The 19,504-nt window shown below is 38.4% G+C and overlaps 1 protein-coding gene across 18 annotated transcripts in view; it reads left to right on the top strand.

The window, feature by feature from the left end:
* Positions 1-19,504, top strand: part of SATB2 (SATB homeobox 2) — a 197,987-nt gene that overhangs the window by 35,007 nt on the left and 143,476 nt on the right. For 17 of the 18 annotated variants that reach the window (XM_070242105.1, XM_014732597.3, XM_070242107.1 and 14 more), the window contains one exon: positions 6,886-7,062. In XM_070242105.1, coding sequence (XP_070098206.1) covers positions 6,891-7,062 — 172 coding nt within the window. In that variant the 5' untranslated portion in view covers positions 6,886-6,890. Of the gene's footprint in view, positions 1-6,885; positions 7,063-11,209; positions 11,304-19,504 lie in introns of those variants that run through there. The other variant, XM_023622299.2, reaches the window with a different exon arrangement.

Genomic DNA, 19,504 nt, shown 5'->3' with positions numbered 1-19,504 from the left:
CTCCCCGTAGGGGGAGAGGCATCAAGGAGCTGTATTGTTGAAACTTTAGCTGGAGGTCTGGTCCTGAGTTACAAACAACGGGGTTGTGCATGAACATGAAATCGAATTTCTGCACGTATGACTGAGTTTGCCCTTAGAATAATTATTAAGCAAGCTTTGCCTTCTCCATAATTGTAGGATTGGCTGTTCCTCCACCTGTGAATGAGCAGGACTTTCGACTGTCCCACCTCTTTCTCAGCTTCTGCTTCTTCTTCAGTAAGAGTTAAAAACAAAACCAACAACAAAAACAGGTGAATTAATCCCTCAGAGAATCTGTAGTTCACAAGCAAAGGACAGAGAGGAACTGTGGGAAGTGGAGCGGTCTAGGGCAGCCTCGAGGACCTTCTGTCCACCCCTGGGCACTCCCTTGCCACCGAAGGCTTTTGCTCTCCCTCTACCCCAAGATTGAAACGTGTTTTTGTTTCTTACGCTACCTGAAATTCTTCCCGTTAGAAGTTAATGTGAGATACAGTGTGTTTCTCTTACAATGAAAATATATCTAGAGAGATTAAGGGACTACTAAACCATTCAAACAGCAAAGTGTGGCATCGCTTTATCTATTAATCTCTGGAATTTTTGCGCTTGGTCCCTGAGGGAATGAGAGGCTGCAGTGGAATGGTGGAATGTGGAGCCTCTGGCTGTGGGCTCAGGAGATGGGTGCCTGGGAGAGGACAGTGGGGGCAGGAAAGAGGAGAGTACTAGGCACACTCCTGACCCATTTGAAGTTTTGCCTGGGACCCCAAGGAGGTAAGGGGTACCCTATTCTTCCCTTCTGTTTCTAGTTACAATTCTTGGACTCGAACTGGCCTTTATTGTTTTAGGATGGGAGGAAGTATCTTGAGGTTAATATTGGCAAATTACTTCTCTTTTTGTCTGTGAGTCGGTGTCCGTTTGTGAATATGGGTGTGTGTATGTGTGAGAAGCCGACAGGCAGAAAGAGAGAGAATACGACGTTATAGAGGGAGTAAATGAGTGTTTTTCTAGTAAATTTGCAACTAGAAAGGATAGTTGCCACCCCTCACTCCTTTCTCTCCCCGTCGTCTGGAGGACCCTCTAAGATGTGCTGGGTTTGCATGGTAGAATTTCATGCAGTGTTTCAGGGTTCTAGGATTTATTGATCGTGCTGGTTGCTGAGTGTGGTGCGTTACTCCAGGTTCGGTTTTATACAAAGAACAGATAGGAGAGGCTCTGCCCTAGAGCCTTTGTAGTCTTCAATTAGCCCTGGGACCTTTGCAAGTGATAGAACCAGATAAACTGCCAGCCGCAGGGAAGGGAGTGGGTCCTGTGGCTGTCTTCCTTCTGGAAAGGATGATTTCAGGAGCCCTTTGAAAGAGGGGAAGAGAAAGGCTGGTCTCCTATCATCTCAGACTGGTGATTCAGGGGGCAGGCCCAAGAATGAGGGTAGACCCAGGAGACAAAGGGGCTGGGGAGGAGGCTGGTGCCCATGTTCACCCACACTAGAGTGTAACCCATTATTTGAGCCTTTCATTGTGAGTGACTGAAGGCAGGAACCGTGTTCGATTCCTCCTCAATGCCTAGCACGGTGCCTGACATGTGGTAGGTCATCAAAGGGTGAGTTCACTTATAGGGAACACAGGTCACCCATTGGACGTAGCCGGTGGTGAAGGGTCCTTATCAAAAGGCCAACCCTCTAGATTTCTGTGGGTGTGGGCTTTAGAGAGTTGTTTCCTTGGCTGACCTGAACTGCTCAACTCTTGCCTCGCTGAGTTTCTTTGGGCATAGTTTCAGTTTCCTCATTTATTAAATGAGAACAATAATAACCCTCTCCCAGGGTAAATGTGGGAAGAAAATAAAGGTGTGTATGTATGTTAGCGTACGTGATAAGTTAGGAGGCACTATGCAAATGAGAGTTTTGTTTTGTGTCCCAACTTTTGTGCAAGGCCATGGAACCCCATCATCTAGGCCCCCTGCCGCTGGACCTTCTCGCATCTTTCATTGTTGACCTTCAACGTCCAGAGTATTAAAGAATACTTGTTCCTCAGGTTGCTTTCATGCCTCTATTGTGGCATTTCCCAAAAACTGTAATCGTTCTTTAAAATGAAGGGAAGCAGAAAAAGCCTTTCCCTTACTGAAGAAGTTGGCTTAATATAGTTAGGAATAAAACAATAGCCCACAATTTGCTTGAGGATGCAGAGAAGATACTGTGTTAGATTCTGGAGTTTAACCAAGAGTACATCTGTCCTCGTGTCTCGTGAGATCTGGAACACAGTGGAGAGATAATGGCGGGGCAGCCAAGAAACGCCCAAGACGCTTGTACATTGTCCTAGTTATCAGTTTGTGATGAATTTATCCTGGGTCAGAAAAACCATTTTATCTGTTGGTGTTTGGTGGATTGCTTAGAGGAGCTCTGTCTGATGGAAGTACAACACGAACCACATGTATCATTTTAGATTTTCTAGCAGCGTTGTTTAAAAAGAATGAAACAGGTGAAATTAATTTTAATAATATATTTTGTTTAACTCAGTGTATCCAAAATATTATTTCAACATGCAGTAAATTTTTAAAAGTTATTCATGATGTATTTACTTTTATTTCTCTTTTAGTATTAAATCATGGAAATCAAGTGTGTATTTTACACTTATAGCGCATTTCAATTCAGGACTAGCCACCTTTCAAGTGCTCAGCGCCACGAGTTGCTAGGGCCTACTGTGTTGGACAGGCAGTTTGAGGGTATAAAGTATGTGTTTTTCACACTTTTTCTGTTTTGCTATGGGGCTCGTTGAGCATTTTACGCCATTATTATCTGCATCTTAAATAAGTAGACCAGTCAATGATTATTAGTATCCTTTTTATTCTGAAGAAATGCCTTTTAGTGAGTGTCATGGGCATTGATTATAGATCCTGAGAAAAATTATTGGTCTCTTTTTTCCTCTGTAAAATTGTATTAATATTGATTTTGAAAAAAGAAAAACAAACAGGTTCCATTGTTTGAGGGCTGTCAGACGACTTAGCTATACTATGTTGTTTCATCCTCACCACAACTCTGTCAGGTAGACATTATTATTTGCATTTTAGCTAGGAGGAATTTGAGCCTCAGAGAGGTCAAGTAAATTACCAGGGTCACTCCCCCAGGTACGGAGTGACAGCACCAGGATTTGATCCTAGCGTTGCCAGTCTCCCGACACAGAGCTCCTCATCACCGCATTTACCGTCTCCCCACAGGTCTCCGTTCCCATGGCGGGGGTGGTTGAGGATCGGTGAACTCTTTATAATTACACACTCTTCTTCAGAAAACTGTCATAATGAAAATGACAATTTGAGCATCACAACTAATGACAGTTGTGAAAATGCATTTTTCTGGTAGAGAGTGTTCCATGCTTATTTTCCGCTATGACCACATGACCATTTATCCCAATTGTCAGATCAACTCTCAAGTTTTAGCAAACGGCTGGGATTGTGTGCCTGTCCTCCAGGTTAGACTGCCTGCTTACCTCCTGCAATTTAAGAGGCTCAGTGAGGCTTATAATCAAAAGATCCAAAGTTCTCTTCTTGATCATCTGGAAATGGGTCTGAGCTATAACAAAAGAAAAATAATGCCACAAGCTCTAGATATAAGCCTAGATTATGATCATTTGATCATTTCTAAATTTGATTATTTAAACTTGGTCACTTCTAAATTTTGTCTTCAATGCATTTTAGTTTTACATTGCTCTTATTTTATTGGAACTTATCTTTTAATTCTTTCCATTCTTAATTTATTTTTTGAAGTGCTTTCCAAACACTTCTCCCTATCTTTTCGTCCATTGTCACTTTTTTCTGTCTCTCTCTTTTTTTCTCTTTTTGCCTGGAGAGAGTGGGGGGACCAAATGGATAAATATCTTTTTTCGGTATATATTTCTACTCATCCTTTTATAGTTTTCTTTCCTAGGGATTTGCTGTTTTTAAAACTTACGCCTTTTTTTCTTCTTCCCCACACTTGACCACAATTCTATTATTTTACTATTTTTCATTTCTCTTGTCATTGTCATTAGTATTTGCATCCATTTTTCCTGCCTTCCTCTTCTTTTGTAAAAACTGCATTTCATTGTAAAAATTTCATAATTGTTTAGATAATCAAATTCAAGTAAAAAGGTACATTTTTCTAGGGGTTAAAAATAACCTGTTTACGATATTCTTTGCTATCTCATATATATGTGCTTCTAGAACAAATTCTATTATTGTATACTTCTGGTTAATTTTGTTTTATTTTATAAATGGCCTCAAAGTCCTTTTTTTTTTCTTTTCTTTTTTTAAAAGTGGCTGATGCCTCTGAGGGATGGGTGCTTGCTTTTTACTATGAGGAGTTATTGCTTTCATATCAGATAACAATTGCTTCCTTGAATCTCTGAACTAAAATGTTTAGGGAATATTTTGGTAATTGACACTTTCAAAACAGAAGTCCCTGCATGGTGTAGATCCCTGTGCTTTAATGTCATATTTCATATCTAACTCATTGAACTGTTAACATTATTTTTAAAAATTAATAGGGTCTTAAGTTTTTTCAGTTGACCATAGACTTGAGAAAGATTTATGGTTCCTAGGTAATGGATACATGATAGCTTATGGAGCCACTGGATTCATTTAAAGGTCTTATCTGTGATTCCCAGATGTGTGACCCTCAGATGTTGACATTAGGAACTGCACATGGATTTTCAGCATTTAAACTTATGTACACATAGGTATTAGTGGTGAAGGAGCTTATGGCACTGCTGACTACATCGCCTATGTGTGCGTACGCTTAAATCATTAAAAATAGAAATCAACCTGCTTCCTTGGACAAAGATCATATACCAGTATGTAAGAGTTAAAAGGTCTAAATGGAGGCTATTTGCTGCTGGGAAGGACTCTCCTATAAAATGCCATTATGCTTGCTTAGGGAGATGTTACGACACCTTCACCTGCGCCGAGGGCCGCAGCCACATCAGGCTTGTTGTCGCTTGTATCCCTGCAGCTACAGGGGCTCCCGGGCACTTAGGATGTGCTCAGGGAATGGAAGTTGGATAAATGAATGACCACAGAGAAAATTTGAAGGAAATCTAATTTATATTACTCATTGCATGTCTTACATACATTTAGGAATAAACAGGGCATAAATAAATAAGCATTTGATGAGCCATTACTGGTCACAATTAAAAAAAATACTTTGTAAGTCACTGTGTGGCTGGGCTAAGTTCTTTTCTTTGTGGAAGACAGTGTACTCCACCCTTCTTTCCGATTTTCCGTAAATCTATATTGTGGATAGTGTATTTGCTACAGACAATAATGCTGCTTTGTTGTTCTTAAGAGTGAACACTGAGTCAATAATTGTCCCAGGTATGGCACGGTGTGACTTGTTAGACTGTTGTGCAGGCTTAATAATAATTACCGTGATCTTTAATGATAACAATTCTTAATAAGTATTATTATTGTTAATAATGATTATATTTAATAATTACACCCAATACTTATTATCTTTAATAATAATAATTAGCACATGGGAACCAGTTGCATCATTGTATTATCTTTAGAACAAAAATCTAAATCTGTGACCTGGCAGTTTGCAGTGTCTGCTCCCACCCTCTGCTTTCCAGATCAGAGTGAGTCACAGGCTTCTAGGGTCCGGGCAACAGGGAGGGACTTCTAGAAAAACTCCCATGCATTCTGTACATCAGAGGCCATGCTCCCATGTGTCATTTTACACGGAGGTCTCATTTTTCTTGTAAAGCGCCTTCGCCATGACACACTAACCCTCCACCTCCCCCATCTCTCCGCCTGCCCACCCATCCTTCATAACTTTTGATTTTTCTTGCACAAAGAGAAGACCCGGAGCAGATCCTTATTCCATAACACACTAATTTATGTGAATTACGTAGGGCAGAGTCCATGTTTATTACTTGCATGTTGGTACAACTTTGATCTTCTTATGCTTTGGCTATGTTTAGATTTAAATGCCTGTATGACTTTTTTTTTTTTAAATAAAAAACAGTTTATAACAAATCTTTGGCGAATTAAACATTTTTTAGCTTTTCACACTTTGATACAAAGCAGAGAAATATTTCAGTGACAACAGATTTCAACAGATTTTCAACTAGACTAATTTGCTTTATTCTTTAGGGTAGTTTACTTTTTTCTCTGAAAACACAAGAAGAGATATTCCCTTTCCAGTGGTAACTGATGTTAATGTGTAAAATAATAACTTAAAAAAAGACAAAGCTTTGAATTTGGATCTATGTTCTGACATAAGTTAAACATCAGTTAAAGCTTTCATGGGCAGCGTATTTTCAGGCTAATTGATGACCTAGTTCCCAGGACTTAAAAAAAGTAAAAGATACAAGAGGGACTTCTTTTAAATTCCTATTGGTTTTCTTGTACATATTCAAATAATAGCTTAGGCCTTGATGTCACATGTGCCTCCCTACTGGGTATCTTACATTTTCAGACAAAAGCAGATCTGATCTGAAAATACTAGTTCTGATTAAGAGTTAATGATAAAACCATAGACACAAAGGATGCCTGGGTCTGGAACGTCACCTTGACGTCACCTTGACCTCACCTGTGTGCCAGGGGGCCGAGAACTTGAGGTCTCTCCGTCAGGACACCTCTGATTGGTCACTCCACTTTTCAATGACTGGAATCTGAGGGTTTCCGTCACTGCCTGAGGCAGTTTTGCTGCAGCCTGATGGTAATAATGGAGGGGAAACATCCACAGCTTTCCCATTAGGCCCATCTGACTAAGAGCCTTGTTTAATGTGAACCACTGTCGATCACAGATGAGTGGCTTTTATAACTGTCTCTTCCCTTCTCATCATGGTGACTGAGATTTGCTTTGTAATGTTTGTCTTTTGCTCTTGAATCTTGTCCCTCCAGGTTTGATGATTCCTGTCTTTTGTGTGGTGGAGCAGTTGGATAGCTCTCTCGAATATGACAACAGAGAAGAACATGCGGAGTTTGTCCTGGTTCGAAAAGACGTGCTTTTTAGCCAGCTGGTGGAGACCGCGCTCCTGGCCCTGGGGTACTCCCACAGCTCCGCGGCTCAGGCACAAGGTATTATTGCGTCTCCTCTCTCCTCCCCATGCCTCTTGTGTGTCGTAATTTCAGGGAGAATGTGTTCCCTGAAATAATTCTCCAAACAAGGTTGGAGGAGAATGGTCAGATTTAGCATCTTTCCCAAGCAGTGAACAGCAGAATGTCTCTTGCAGAGTCTCGTTTTCTGGTTGCTTTGGGAAGCATTTGACCAGCACCTCTAGAGCCGCCAAAATCAACTTGCCTTTCAAAGCGATCATCACAGGTTTTTTTGCATTGATTACTCTGTTTTCTCTAAGTCCCCAAATTGGTGTCCTCACAGCCAGTACTGAGATGTTGACTCCCCGCTTGTCCAAGTTTTAATACATGATTCAGAAGCTTTCAGTTTTCTAAGTTTATTTTTGGCTTTGGGCCTGCAGCTTTTGCACTTTATGATCAGCTTTTAATTAAATAGAAAAAAATGGATGCATCTTACCATACTTTTGTATCTTTGAAAACTGCTCTGTAGTTTTGATGTAGTCCATTCATTAAAAAAAAAAAACTCAGTGTCTTTGTGATCAATTCTGTTTACCTATTTAATTAAAGATTAAATTGCATCATTATTTCAGCGTGTATTTTACAGCACTGGGGAGCCCATTGTGAGCTTGTGTTGCTTCGTTCTGAAGCACAGCCCATTGTTCTTTCATGCCAAAGAACTGACAAAACAAATAACAACAAAAATATCCCCCAAACCTTGAAGAATGGAAAACATTTCTTTTTGACCCAATGGAATGATTATCCTTGTTTTTCAGCTGAAATGATTGAATTACATACTTTATGATAACGGCTATAACAAAAGGGGAGAAATATGTGACTTCCAGGTCATGTTTTCTATATTAATTTCCTATGTTACTATCCTTACTTAATGTTTGTTTGTGTGCCAGGGATTTTTCCTACTTTTTTAATGAGTTGCTCTTCGTATAATTCCTAAGAATTATCATCAGAGCTTCTATTTATTCAGACAAAGCAACTATGAGAGATTAAGCAATTTATACAAAGTGATAAATATGGTGACCAAGGACATAAGATTTAAATTCCCAAGCTCGTGACTCTGATTCTGTAAGCAGATCATTACTTTTTAAAAAATGTTTTACTTAAGTGTTTAAATTGTATCTTACTTCTATCAAGAAAGCAACTCGTCTGAGACCAGGAGGTCACGAATGTCCCCAGGGCAGGTAGCACCCCTCGGATTGTGGAGAATCCAAGTGCGGTCTGAATCCGAGCACTTGGCCCGTTCGGGTTCAGTATTACAGCTGAATCGCAGAGTCTGTTGCTTTCAAAGCAGCGTGATAGAGCATGATTCATTTCCTTTCTTTGACCACTTTTCTTCTTGTGCGAGGGATTCAGGTTTTGATCCCGAGCAAATTGCATACCGGGCACCATTGCTTTTATTTCATGCTATGTGCCTAAGTGAAATAAAAGAAACCCCCGTCCCCCCCCCCCATAAACTTTTCATGCCATTTTAGGGATATTTTTCTCTGAATGTAAAGGTCATTGTATCCCACTGTTTGCATCCTGGTGTGCCAGCTTCCTGTTTGACAGGGCTATCCATCTCAGTTAGCACGGCTGCTCAACGCGCCGTGAGCTCACATGTGGAGCACAGAGCACTAAGTGGCCAAGATTTGATTCTTGGCACATGCTCAGGGAAGGGGCGCTCAGGAAATTTGCACTAGGGAACCACACTGTTTCATTCAGTGATGTGGACTGAGAGTTCTGCTCGCCCAGGTGAGATACACTAGCAAGAAATATGGTCTACAGTGGAGGGTACATGGGAAAAGTCAAAAGAGAAGACTTGCTTCCCCAAAGTTTTTGAAAGCTGTGATTAAAAAATACTAAATATTAACTTTTTAAAAGTTGAATCAACATTCTGAAGGTGCCCTAGATCACAGATATACTTTATTTTGTAGGTAAGCAAAGGTTTTATTGCGAGGTCCTGTACTGTAATCTCACAGAGGAAAAAAAATCATCGTTTGTTTTGTTTCAAATTAGGCTGCTGATCTCAGTTTGGGGTAAATGGAAGAACTTGGAATTGTTTATTTCCAAATGAATGTGTTAGATCTTTGTTGTCATTCAGATCATCAAACGTATGCAGTGTGCTCTGTGTTGACTGTAGACCAAACAGAATGCGTGATAATGCAGGTCGTTCATGTGCTGGACAAGCAGGAGAGAGCTAGAAATGAAGAGAGAACAAAATATGGCTGCATATTCAAGGTCTGAAGTTTTGTGCATCTAGTTTTCTGTTTTGTTTGTTTGTTCAGTGTTTAGGTAATTCCCCCAAGATGGGGAGTCATTGGGTGACCTCCTAACAAATCCATTTGCAGCAGAGAATCCGAGTGTCCTACGCTGGAAAAGCTGGGCAGAAATAAACTGCAAGGATAGTGGACCACTGAGCCTACTTTAGTAATTGAGGCTCTTGAAACATGGTTTTTCATTTTGACATGACCAGGAAAGAGTTTCAACAATTGAATTGAATAACATTCAGATTGCCTGTGAAAGAGAAAATACATTTGCAAGGTCATTATTTTGGAGTAATACTCAAGTCCCAATGACAAGGCAGTGGACCCATGCTCTGTGAACAGGGGATAGTCAATTTCTTTTTTGAGAGACCATTCCCTCCAGGTGAGCTGAAGAGATTTGATTAAGGAAGAATATTTGCTTCTAAAGGGTGATAGGATTTCGCTAAAATGGAGTTCAGGGATTTCTGCCTTCCCTCCCCCCATTTTGATAGTAACCTTCTTTATTTGATGCCAGATATTAGGACCCAAGAGAGAATAAGGGCATGAGATACTATCATAAATCATGGGCACTATACTTGTAACTGACCCAAACCCTCCATTCCCCAGCACCCATACCATTAACTCTGATTCCCAAGGATATGAGATGCAGGATTCATCTGAATTGCTGTTTACATATGCAAAAAGCAGAAAGATGGCGGGCTCTTTGCTTTTCCCGGAGTATGTAGGCTGCGGTCTAATGAACAGCAATCATGTTTTACACTATAGATGGACTATGACTCTATGTCTCTGAATCAAGTCCTCTAGTCTTTTATAAGAGGAGTGTTAATCTGGGGTACTGGTACACAGTAAACCACCTCCCCTCCACCCACTTCAACTCATCACTCCCTTTCTTCTTTCTTCTTTCTTTTTCATCTTTTCAATTCTGCCCCGTAAAGCTTTTGGAAATGGCCATAGACCTCTTGGCGTTGTTGAGAAAGTTCTTTATTCCTCTGATTGAGTAGCTATTCCTACTTGCCAGTGTGGATGGAGGGCCTTGGGAAGTGGCAATGAGGGCAACGTGATTCCTCACTGTGCACATTTGACTTAATTTCTAAGTGGGTATTTTATCTATCCCTTGCTATCTGTATTTTAAAATAACTTTTAAAATTTATTTTTGATCAGCAAATTTTATTTAAAAACAAACATACCGAACAATAAATGAGCAAAACTTCTTTCTGGCTGTTTATTTTTGTGGTCATGAGTATATAAAAATTGCAGGTTCAATAAGAGATGTATTAATCAGTTCTAGGTACTTTTGCTACCAGCATTTTTGCTGCAAACGCGTTCACTGGGAACATTTTCACTGCATAACTAATTGGCTATAAGGCAATTTTGCCGTGAAAGATAAAATAACAAACAAAAATATAAAAAGGACATTAAAGAGGACATAACGAAACATAAATGAATAACTTAAAAAGACTGTATTACAAAATACAAAATATTTGAATACATTTAAAATGTATGTAGATTCATGGCAATACTTAGCAAATAAATGATTTTATTTTGTGGTTGTACCTAAGCACTTGTCTTCAAAGGCTTTTGTTGATAGTAGTATACATTTTTTTTTAAAGAAAAGTAAGCCTTTATTTCTTTGTTTCACAAATAAAGCTGACTGAGTTGTTTGTTTTTTGGTGATTAGTCAAAAAACCCAAATACTTTTTTTTTTTTGCTTGTTGATTCGTCTTCTCATTTGGCATCACACTTTTTCTTTTTTGCTAAAATTTCTTCCTTCATTCAGAGAAGTATCAATTTCCAAATACTAGGATGTATATTTGTTACTGAGCTTTGTATTACGTTGACAAAGCCTTCTACACTGTTGTTCATTCTTGTCATATTGTGACATGACAGTTGATAGACATTCCAGAATTTTCTGGGGAATGTGGATTCAAAACCCTATGCCACTGTATTAGGCCTTTATGAGGACTAAGATTCCTGTAATATAAAAATGTGAGTACTGTGTCAATGGTGAAATGAAACCAAACTGTCAACCAGTTATTTTTTTATCTATTATGGCAAAATTGCCTTATGGGTAATTAGTTACATGGCTAAAATGTTTGTGGCAAAAATGTTTACAACAGAAATACTGTATTAATCACAATTATTTCTTATTTATGTTGGAATAATTAAATTTATGCAATCATTTAAAATGATATTTTTAAAAAAGCAACACAGAAAAGTGCGTTTAATACAATGTTATGTGAATCACACAGAATGCCAAATACAGTCTCATTTATATAAAATTTCACATATATGCATAGAAGAAAAGACAAAGGAAATATATTAAAACGTCAACAGGGTGGGTGGTGGGATTATGTGGGATTTTCTTCTTTTTTTAGTCAGAGAAAAATATTTAAGTATGAAATTCTACATCCTTCATGAGTTTGCTGAAAGAGTGGGAAGTAATTTCTACCTTATTCTCCAATTTTGGTAAGCAGTTCAGTTTGTTCCTAATTTATCTAAAGTGTGAAAATTTGTACACGATATAGACGAATTCCTGTTGTTTTTTTCAGTTTAAGATTAAAAAAAGAATCAATAGGTAGTTAATGAGCCCCTGTGGTGCATAACCCGAGGGATTTCTTAGAGTCTTAATAGTGCTAGGTGACGTTAACTGAGCAGTTACTCTATGTCATTCACTATTCTCAGAGCTTTACAGTTTACTAACTCATTTACTTCTCACAACAGCTCTTTGAAGTAAGTCCTATGTTTCCCATTTCACAGATGAGGAAACTGAGGCAAATAGAGAGTAACTTTCCCAGGGCACAGGGCTAGTGGGTGGAAGAGCTGAGATGCGAAGCCCTGTGGTCCACCTCCAGAGTCGGGGTCCTTAACCACAGGGCTGTCCTGTGATCAACCTGATCGCTGGGAGTTCAGAGCTGGGGTAGGAGTCAATTCTCGTTTGATGCTTGCTCTTTACTTTGTGCCATAGGCCCTGGAAGGCAGGACTTTTTGGACTGGGTGCTTACTAAATACATAACAATTACATTTATTTGATAATGGTTATATATATTAGATAATGATAAATTATGCCTATTTTCATTTCCATGATAAAATATAGAGAGATACTTTTTCGAGATAACTGAGACAGACTTCATTAAAGACAAACAAACAAAAAACTTCCCAGAATTGTTTTCTGTTGAAGCCAGCTGCTAAAACTAGAGGGCCTAAAATAGGTTAATTCAAATACTCCATTTTTGCTTATGAGGCCAAAATGATTTCTGCTGTGAAAATGAAGCGTATTCCTTAGAGATTCTGGTCTTCAAATTAATTAATTCAGCAGTATTAAATGCCTACCATGTACCAGTCATTATTCTAGGTTCTGGGGATAAAGAACTGAAAAAAACAAATCTTGCTTTCATGCAGCTTACATTTGGTAGTTTAATCACACGTCAAAGAAATTCAGCGTGCGGATCATTGCTTGAGTTTTGACCCTCTGAGCTCAGAAATATTGAATACTGAGGTTCAGAGAATAGAAACACACATAAAACTTATTTACAAGTTTGGTGGTAATTTATAACTCAATGTTCATTTTATTTCTGAAAAATGCTTAGGAATTCCTTTCCTCTTGTCAGCTTTTGGAGGTGGAGGACGAGATGGGAAATATGGGTTAAAACTTCTAGGAAATCCTGACTTTGCCTCATTAAAGGAAAGTTGTTTATTTACCACTTCTGTTCATTGTCGTGTCCATTTTAAAAATAGGCCTGTGGTTGGCTTTGATTTTTAGTGGTGAAACTCTTCTGTTCTCAAAGGCCCACTTCTTCAGAACACGAGGGTGGCAGCTAGGGTAGACAGTCTGTCAGTGTTTGAAGAGCGAATAAATGAACTTGAAGATGTTGTTTATTACCCTGTAGAAATATATGTATTCCCAAAAAGTACCAATTTACTTTCTTCGATAGTTAGACTTGGACTTATGAACTGGAAGCTATTTTTGCTTCTTTACAACAGACACATAGCGCAATTTGCAGTCTACAGGAATTCAGTGTTTGTTTGTTGACTGAATGAAAACAGTGTTTAAGGTTGATTTTTTACTAAACTTTATCTGTGAAGAATTTCTTTTCCCTTGTGCATTGCTATGAAGTTGGCTTCCATTCATGAATTAGCTGTTTTTATCAGAAGTGAAATATAATTTGTCTCCTTATTTGATCAGCTATCACCATTTCTAGATTATTCCATGTCATCCTTCCTTAGTGATGCTTTGGCTGTGCTTATGATGGCAAAACACTCTGATAATAACTTTTAGAATCATAAGAGGTAGTTATTCAAAAGCTACTTATGAGATTGATGGGATCCAAATTCTTCTGATCAAAACTTAGAGATATTTTGTCAGTGTTTATCTAGACCTCATCTGTTTAAAGGAATTATACATTGTAGGGAGAATGTAGGGAGAATAACTTCAGTCTATGAACTAGAAACAATGATAAGAATAAATAAATAGAATAATATTTAAAACCAAAATAGCAAGGATATTTATATAAAAAGCAAATATCTTAATTTATTTATTTGTTTATTATTATTTTATATGTTGTTCGTTTATTTATTATTATATACTTTCCAGTGGACTAGCTCTTTACAACATGCTATCGGGAGGAACTTTACTTAGAAGCTACTTTTAAGGTAAATTTTATCACTAGAAATGAATGCACTTTCATTTTAAGTTGTTCAGTGCTTGACATGCTCTCTTCTTAATTCTCTAAAATGTTTTATTATAAGAACATGCAAAATATACAAAGTAGAGAGACTGGTGTATTAAATAGTCATGAACTCATCATCTAGGATCAACAATTAGCAATTCGTGGTCAATCTTGTTTCATCTCTGCCTCCACCCACCTCTCACTCCTCCCCAAATGGATTATTTTAAAGCACATCATAGGGGCCAGCCTGGTGGTGCAGCGGTTAAGTGCGAACGTTCTGCTTCTTGGTGGCCCGGGGTTCGCCGTTTCAGATCCCGGGTGTGGACATGGCACCACTTGGCACGCCATGCTGTGGTAGGCGTCCCACGTATAAAGTAGAGGAAGGTGGGCGCGGATGTTAGCTCAGGGCCAGGCTTCCTCAGCAAAAATGAGGAGGACTGGTAGTAGTTGGCCCAGGGCTAATCTTCCTCAAAAAAAAGATAAATAAATAAAATAAAGCACATCCTAGACCTCATATTTTATCCATAAATATTTTACTAAGTGTCTCTTAAAGACCATTTTACAAACATAACTACAATACCAGTATGACTCTTTAAAAAACTTAATAATTCCTTAATATCATGAAATATCCAGACAAGATTAAAATTTATCTAATAAGTATTTTGTAATTTTTTTTTAGTGTTTATTCAAATCAGGAGCCAGACAAATCTATATACTGCACTTAGTTGATGTGTCTTTTAAGTCTTTGAATCTATGGGTTTCCTTTCCTTTTAAATTAAAAAACATTCTTTTCTAGAATTTATATTTGCTGCTTTAATTCAGAATTATTTTTGTTTTGTTAAACTTAACGGAAATCCTCACCCTATAAATCCTTGCAAATACTATGATTCCAGGTAAACAATTAGTAAGTTCAGTCATAACCTTGGAAAGGAATTCAGAAAATCACACTTTCTTTTTGAGGGAGGATAGTTAAAAGACATATGTTGTCTAGAGCCTAAAGGTTTTTCGTGGTCTGCAGGTTTGACGTTCTCCCTATTGAAAATGTTTAAAATAATCTCTTGCCTTGTCTTGCTTTCTTGGTTTCTTTCCTTGGCGTTCTCTCTTTCTTTTTTTTTTTCATTTTCCTTCTTTAATTAAACTCTCATGTTTGGGAGACTCTCTGCAGTTTTTTCTTTATAAGGGCAATGTTGAAAAAAGGTGCATATTTAGAAATTTTAGGCCTTGGAGCAAACTTTTAACAAACAAGCTGTTTTTAAAAAAATTCTGTGGCTCTTGAAAGAGAACTAAAAAAGCTACCCAAAATTGCTGTTAACCATGTCTCAACCCTTGTTAGAGCTGGACAGGCAAAATGTAAAACGCTGGCTAGTCCCACACGAATCTCCAACAAGCCCCCGTGTTCCTCTGCTCCGTAAAAGGACATTCATACGTGTGTGTGCACCCGTGATTGTTCATTCACACACAGCAAGACCTGAAACACTGCCTTGTAACTAAATGCCAGGGAAAAATAATGGTCATCCTTCCTTGTCCAATAGATACTTAACAATGAATATCTAGTGTAAATGTTTATAGTTCTGTATTCCTTATATTCATTTGTATTGTCATAAATATGTGATTTATTTGTAACATATCTATATGTTATTTCAAACATATAGATATGTAATTATGGCTCACATGAAGGTCACTTGGTGGAATTATTGTCTATATGTAAATTTGAAGAGGGCCAAGACCCTATCCAACTTGGTTTTCAGGATGTCTCGCAGTTGAGTAGGAAATACTTGATAAAAACTGTTAAGGGCAGTGAATAAAAGAAAAGAAACAAATCTGATCTCTCTTTACTTCTGACCTTGCAGTTTCTACCTAAAGGCCCTTTTTTTTTTCTTTTGAGGAAGATTAGCCCTCAGCTAACCTTTGCTGCCAATCCTCCTCTTTTTTGCTGAGGAAGACTGGCCCTGAGCTAACATCCATGCCCATCTTCCTCTACTTTATATGTGGGACACCTGCCACAGCATGGCTTGCCAAGTGGTGCCATGTCCGCACCCGGGATCCGAACCAGTGAATCCTGGGCCACCGAAGCGGAACTTGTGAGCTTAACTGCTGCACCACCAGGCTGGCCCCTCTACTTGAAGGTCCATTTTTAAGAAATCCTATCAGTGGAAATAATTCATTAAAAAGCTAGCCCATTACTTCCTTTATGATGGGGGACATGTTTAGCAATGTTTTCAGTTAACTGTTTTGTTTGGGGCAATTGGCCATGGTGGCCATTAGCTTCCGTGTATTTTTTAAACTGCTTAAAATTCTTTTTAGTGTTTAGGCATTAATACCCATGACCTGGAGGGGACTGGTCATCTGAGCTCTACGCTCTGGCGTTCACGTAAAATGATCCAGGCTGAACAAATTGACCCATAGTAATACAATTTTTGTTTAACAATTAAAGTACGTCCCATTAAAAATATATAGTTTTGAGGAGTTATGAGTAGCAAACCTACAACCTAAAATTGGGGATACTCTGATACAGTTTATATTGTGATTAATTTTTTATTCTATTCCCATCTAAAGTATGTGTCTTTTGCTGACGTATAGATATTAAATGCAACGTAGAGTCATTTGCTAAAGACCCAGATCTTTTTGTGTCATAAGAAGGTGCAATACAGATTCCATTCAAGGAACTCATTTAAAGCACATTCATTCAAATACTTATAAATGCTACAGTGCATAGTGTTGCTCCCTTTTGGGTAGGTCCTTTATATTTAGAGCTCTGCATTGATACAGCTCTCATCTTTGGTGCTAGACCATCATATTCCAACTCTAAATAAAGTCTATTTTGACATTCACTATAGATGGTAAAAAATTCTTGGCCATAGAGCATTTTGTAGTATTAAAATGCTTTTTAAGAACTCTCTGCTTTCTTTCTTTTTTGTATGGATAAGAGCTCTGTCGTCGGAATCTTATAATTTCAGTTAATTCTTTGTGAGATTATGAAATTTCATAATTGTAGGTCTTTCACTTCTTATTTTGATGTACATTTTACATTTCTACTTTGAATGCCCAAATTTTCTCAGATAGAGTATTATTGAATTTTAAAATTCTTATGGGATCTCAATGCTATAATAATTCATTCCTCTGCATGGTATCAGCCAGTGGGCAGCTTATTACTTATTTAGGTGTCTTGGTCCACAAAGAGGAACTCTGAGATGTCAGGGACCTCGTCCACCTGCGGTGTGACAGGACGAGCTTGTGGTGGTTGTGGGAGGCAGGGATGAAAAGCCAGCATTCAGCTGGCCATGTGGTCACTCGTGGGCACCTTAGTTTGGTTTCTGAGGTGCCAGACAGATTTCAGATGATTGTGATGAGCATTAAAACCCAGGACTTGGAAACGCAGTGGTTTTTGGATGGCAGCTTTGAGATCTCTGAAGAGTCCTCCCGCAAGGCTTTGGAGCGCATGCCATTTTCTTGCTCGAAACAGTAACTGGCAAAATTATTTGTGTGTGAATGAGAGAAAACACAAAGGTTTTCTTCTGTCTGTCTGCCTCTTTTTGGTTTGAAGAAATATCACCCAGGACAGAACAACAAATCTGCGCTACTGTTTTACAAGCTCGTGACTCAGGTCGGAAGAGATGGCTGCAGGCTATATGCAAATTGACAGCCCCCAGCTTCCTCAGCTTCCAGCTCCCAGGCCGGAGTACCTCTGACAGATTCTGTCAGTTTTGTAAATCAAAGGATGAAATGCTGGGAAGCTCAGGGCACAGACAGTGAAACCTCAGCCCTCAAAGACTCGGCTCTACAAGGCCTAATAACCTCCCAGATAAAGCTGGGCCCACCATCCTGGGAGCTGAGTTACGAGGCCAGTCTGTTCTTGATCAAAAGCGCTGACCGGTTTTATCAACTTCAGATGGTGGTTCTTCCTGAGACTATATGCTCCAGAGCCACAGTAATAAATAACAATTCTAAACGTCGTGTTTTATTATTATGAATACAGTGGTGCCTGAAGGGAGGGGGGGAGAGCTTTTTGAAAGGGGGCCTCCTTTCAATACTCTGCAATGGAAGATATATCAGAATCAGAATTATTTGAAAAGAAAGATAGATCTTAGTAAAGATCTTTAGTCTTTTGAACACCATTGGAAGAAATGTGGTTGAGCTTTACTGTTCCCATTTTATGGAGAGGAAAACTACAAAAAAACTTTAAAGATCACACCTTAATTCTCTGGTTCTCTTGCACACTATCATTTCATTCATTCATTGAATAAATATCTATCGAGTGCCTCTTGTGTGCCCCCCATTGTTCTAGGTGTTGGGGACACAGCAAAGGAACAGACATATAATGCTCCTGCCCCCATGAGGCTTACGTTCCAGGAGGGGAGATAGACACTGCCCACGACTGTGTCCTAAGCCATTAGGTGGGGCCTGACACTGAAGTGTTATGCTTATGAGGAGTCTGTTCTCTCCATCTTGTCCAAAACGGGGTTTTGGCAAATTTAGGCTTCTGGAAAGTAGCTGCTTAATGGAACAAATCTGAAGATTTTGAGTGGATTTTGAGGATTAAAAATAAAATGATTGTGGCACTTAAAAGTTAGGCCTCGGTTTTCTGAAAATTTTACTATGTGGACTAACTTTGTGTTCGGAGTAGGATAAATGTAACATTGTCTGAATTACCTTATATTAAGCTATGGTTTTGTTTTTGTGAGGGAAACTAAAATTTTTACATAATAGACATGTTATGAATATATTTAATGAAATTAATGTCAGTAATTGATTAATAATGTTAAGTACTATTATTTATTTAGTGCTTCTTATGTAACAGACACTGTTCTTAACATGTATTCATTCACTCAGTCTTGCTAATAACCCTGTGAAGTATGTAATATTCTTTCTACATTTTACCAATGAGAAAGCTGAGACTCCGAGGTCAACAGCTTGGCTGACACCAAACGCAGGCTCCAGAGAACTTGTGCTTAACAGCATCCCGTTCATCGGGATTGTGTGCCTAGTCTGTCAATTTAGTCTAGAATTCAAACCAATAGTAACTATATTTTACAGGCATAAACCAAAGATTGACATTTTGGAACTGGTAACTGAACGTATATATTTTTAAATTGAATGGGGAGCTTATTTTGAGTTCAGATAGTAAAACTGAACTTGCTGTCTTGGGGTGGCATTTTATGAGAACTTACTTTATAATGAGACACCATTTTTGGATATCTAAGCTCCTTATAAACTTATAAATTTTAAAAAATCATTTTTTTTAGTAATCAACTAATGCTTGTTAGTTATAGAAAACTAAAAAAATACAGAAAAAGTAGAAAGAAGACAAAAAACCCCAGGGCCCAGCTCCCTAAGATAAAGGTAGGTAACATTTTAAGGCATCCCTGGTGAGTTGTAGTTTCGGCATTCTTTTATGTACTTGAGGTCGTATATATGCAGTATTTTCACCTGTGGTTTTCACTTAGTATTAAAATGAAATATTTTATTATTTCAGGGGACCTGTGAAAGATTTGCCTTCCTTAGATTATCTAGAAGGATTTA

This window comes from Equus caballus, chromosome 18 (assembly GCF_041296265.1).
Source record: "Equus caballus isolate H_3958 breed thoroughbred chromosome 18, TB-T2T, whole genome shotgun sequence".
Lineage (NCBI taxonomy): Eukaryota > Metazoa > Chordata > Mammalia > Perissodactyla > Equidae > Equus > Equus caballus.
Note: the sequence above shows the minus strand (reverse complement) of the source record. Positions and strands in the feature narration are given on the sequence as shown.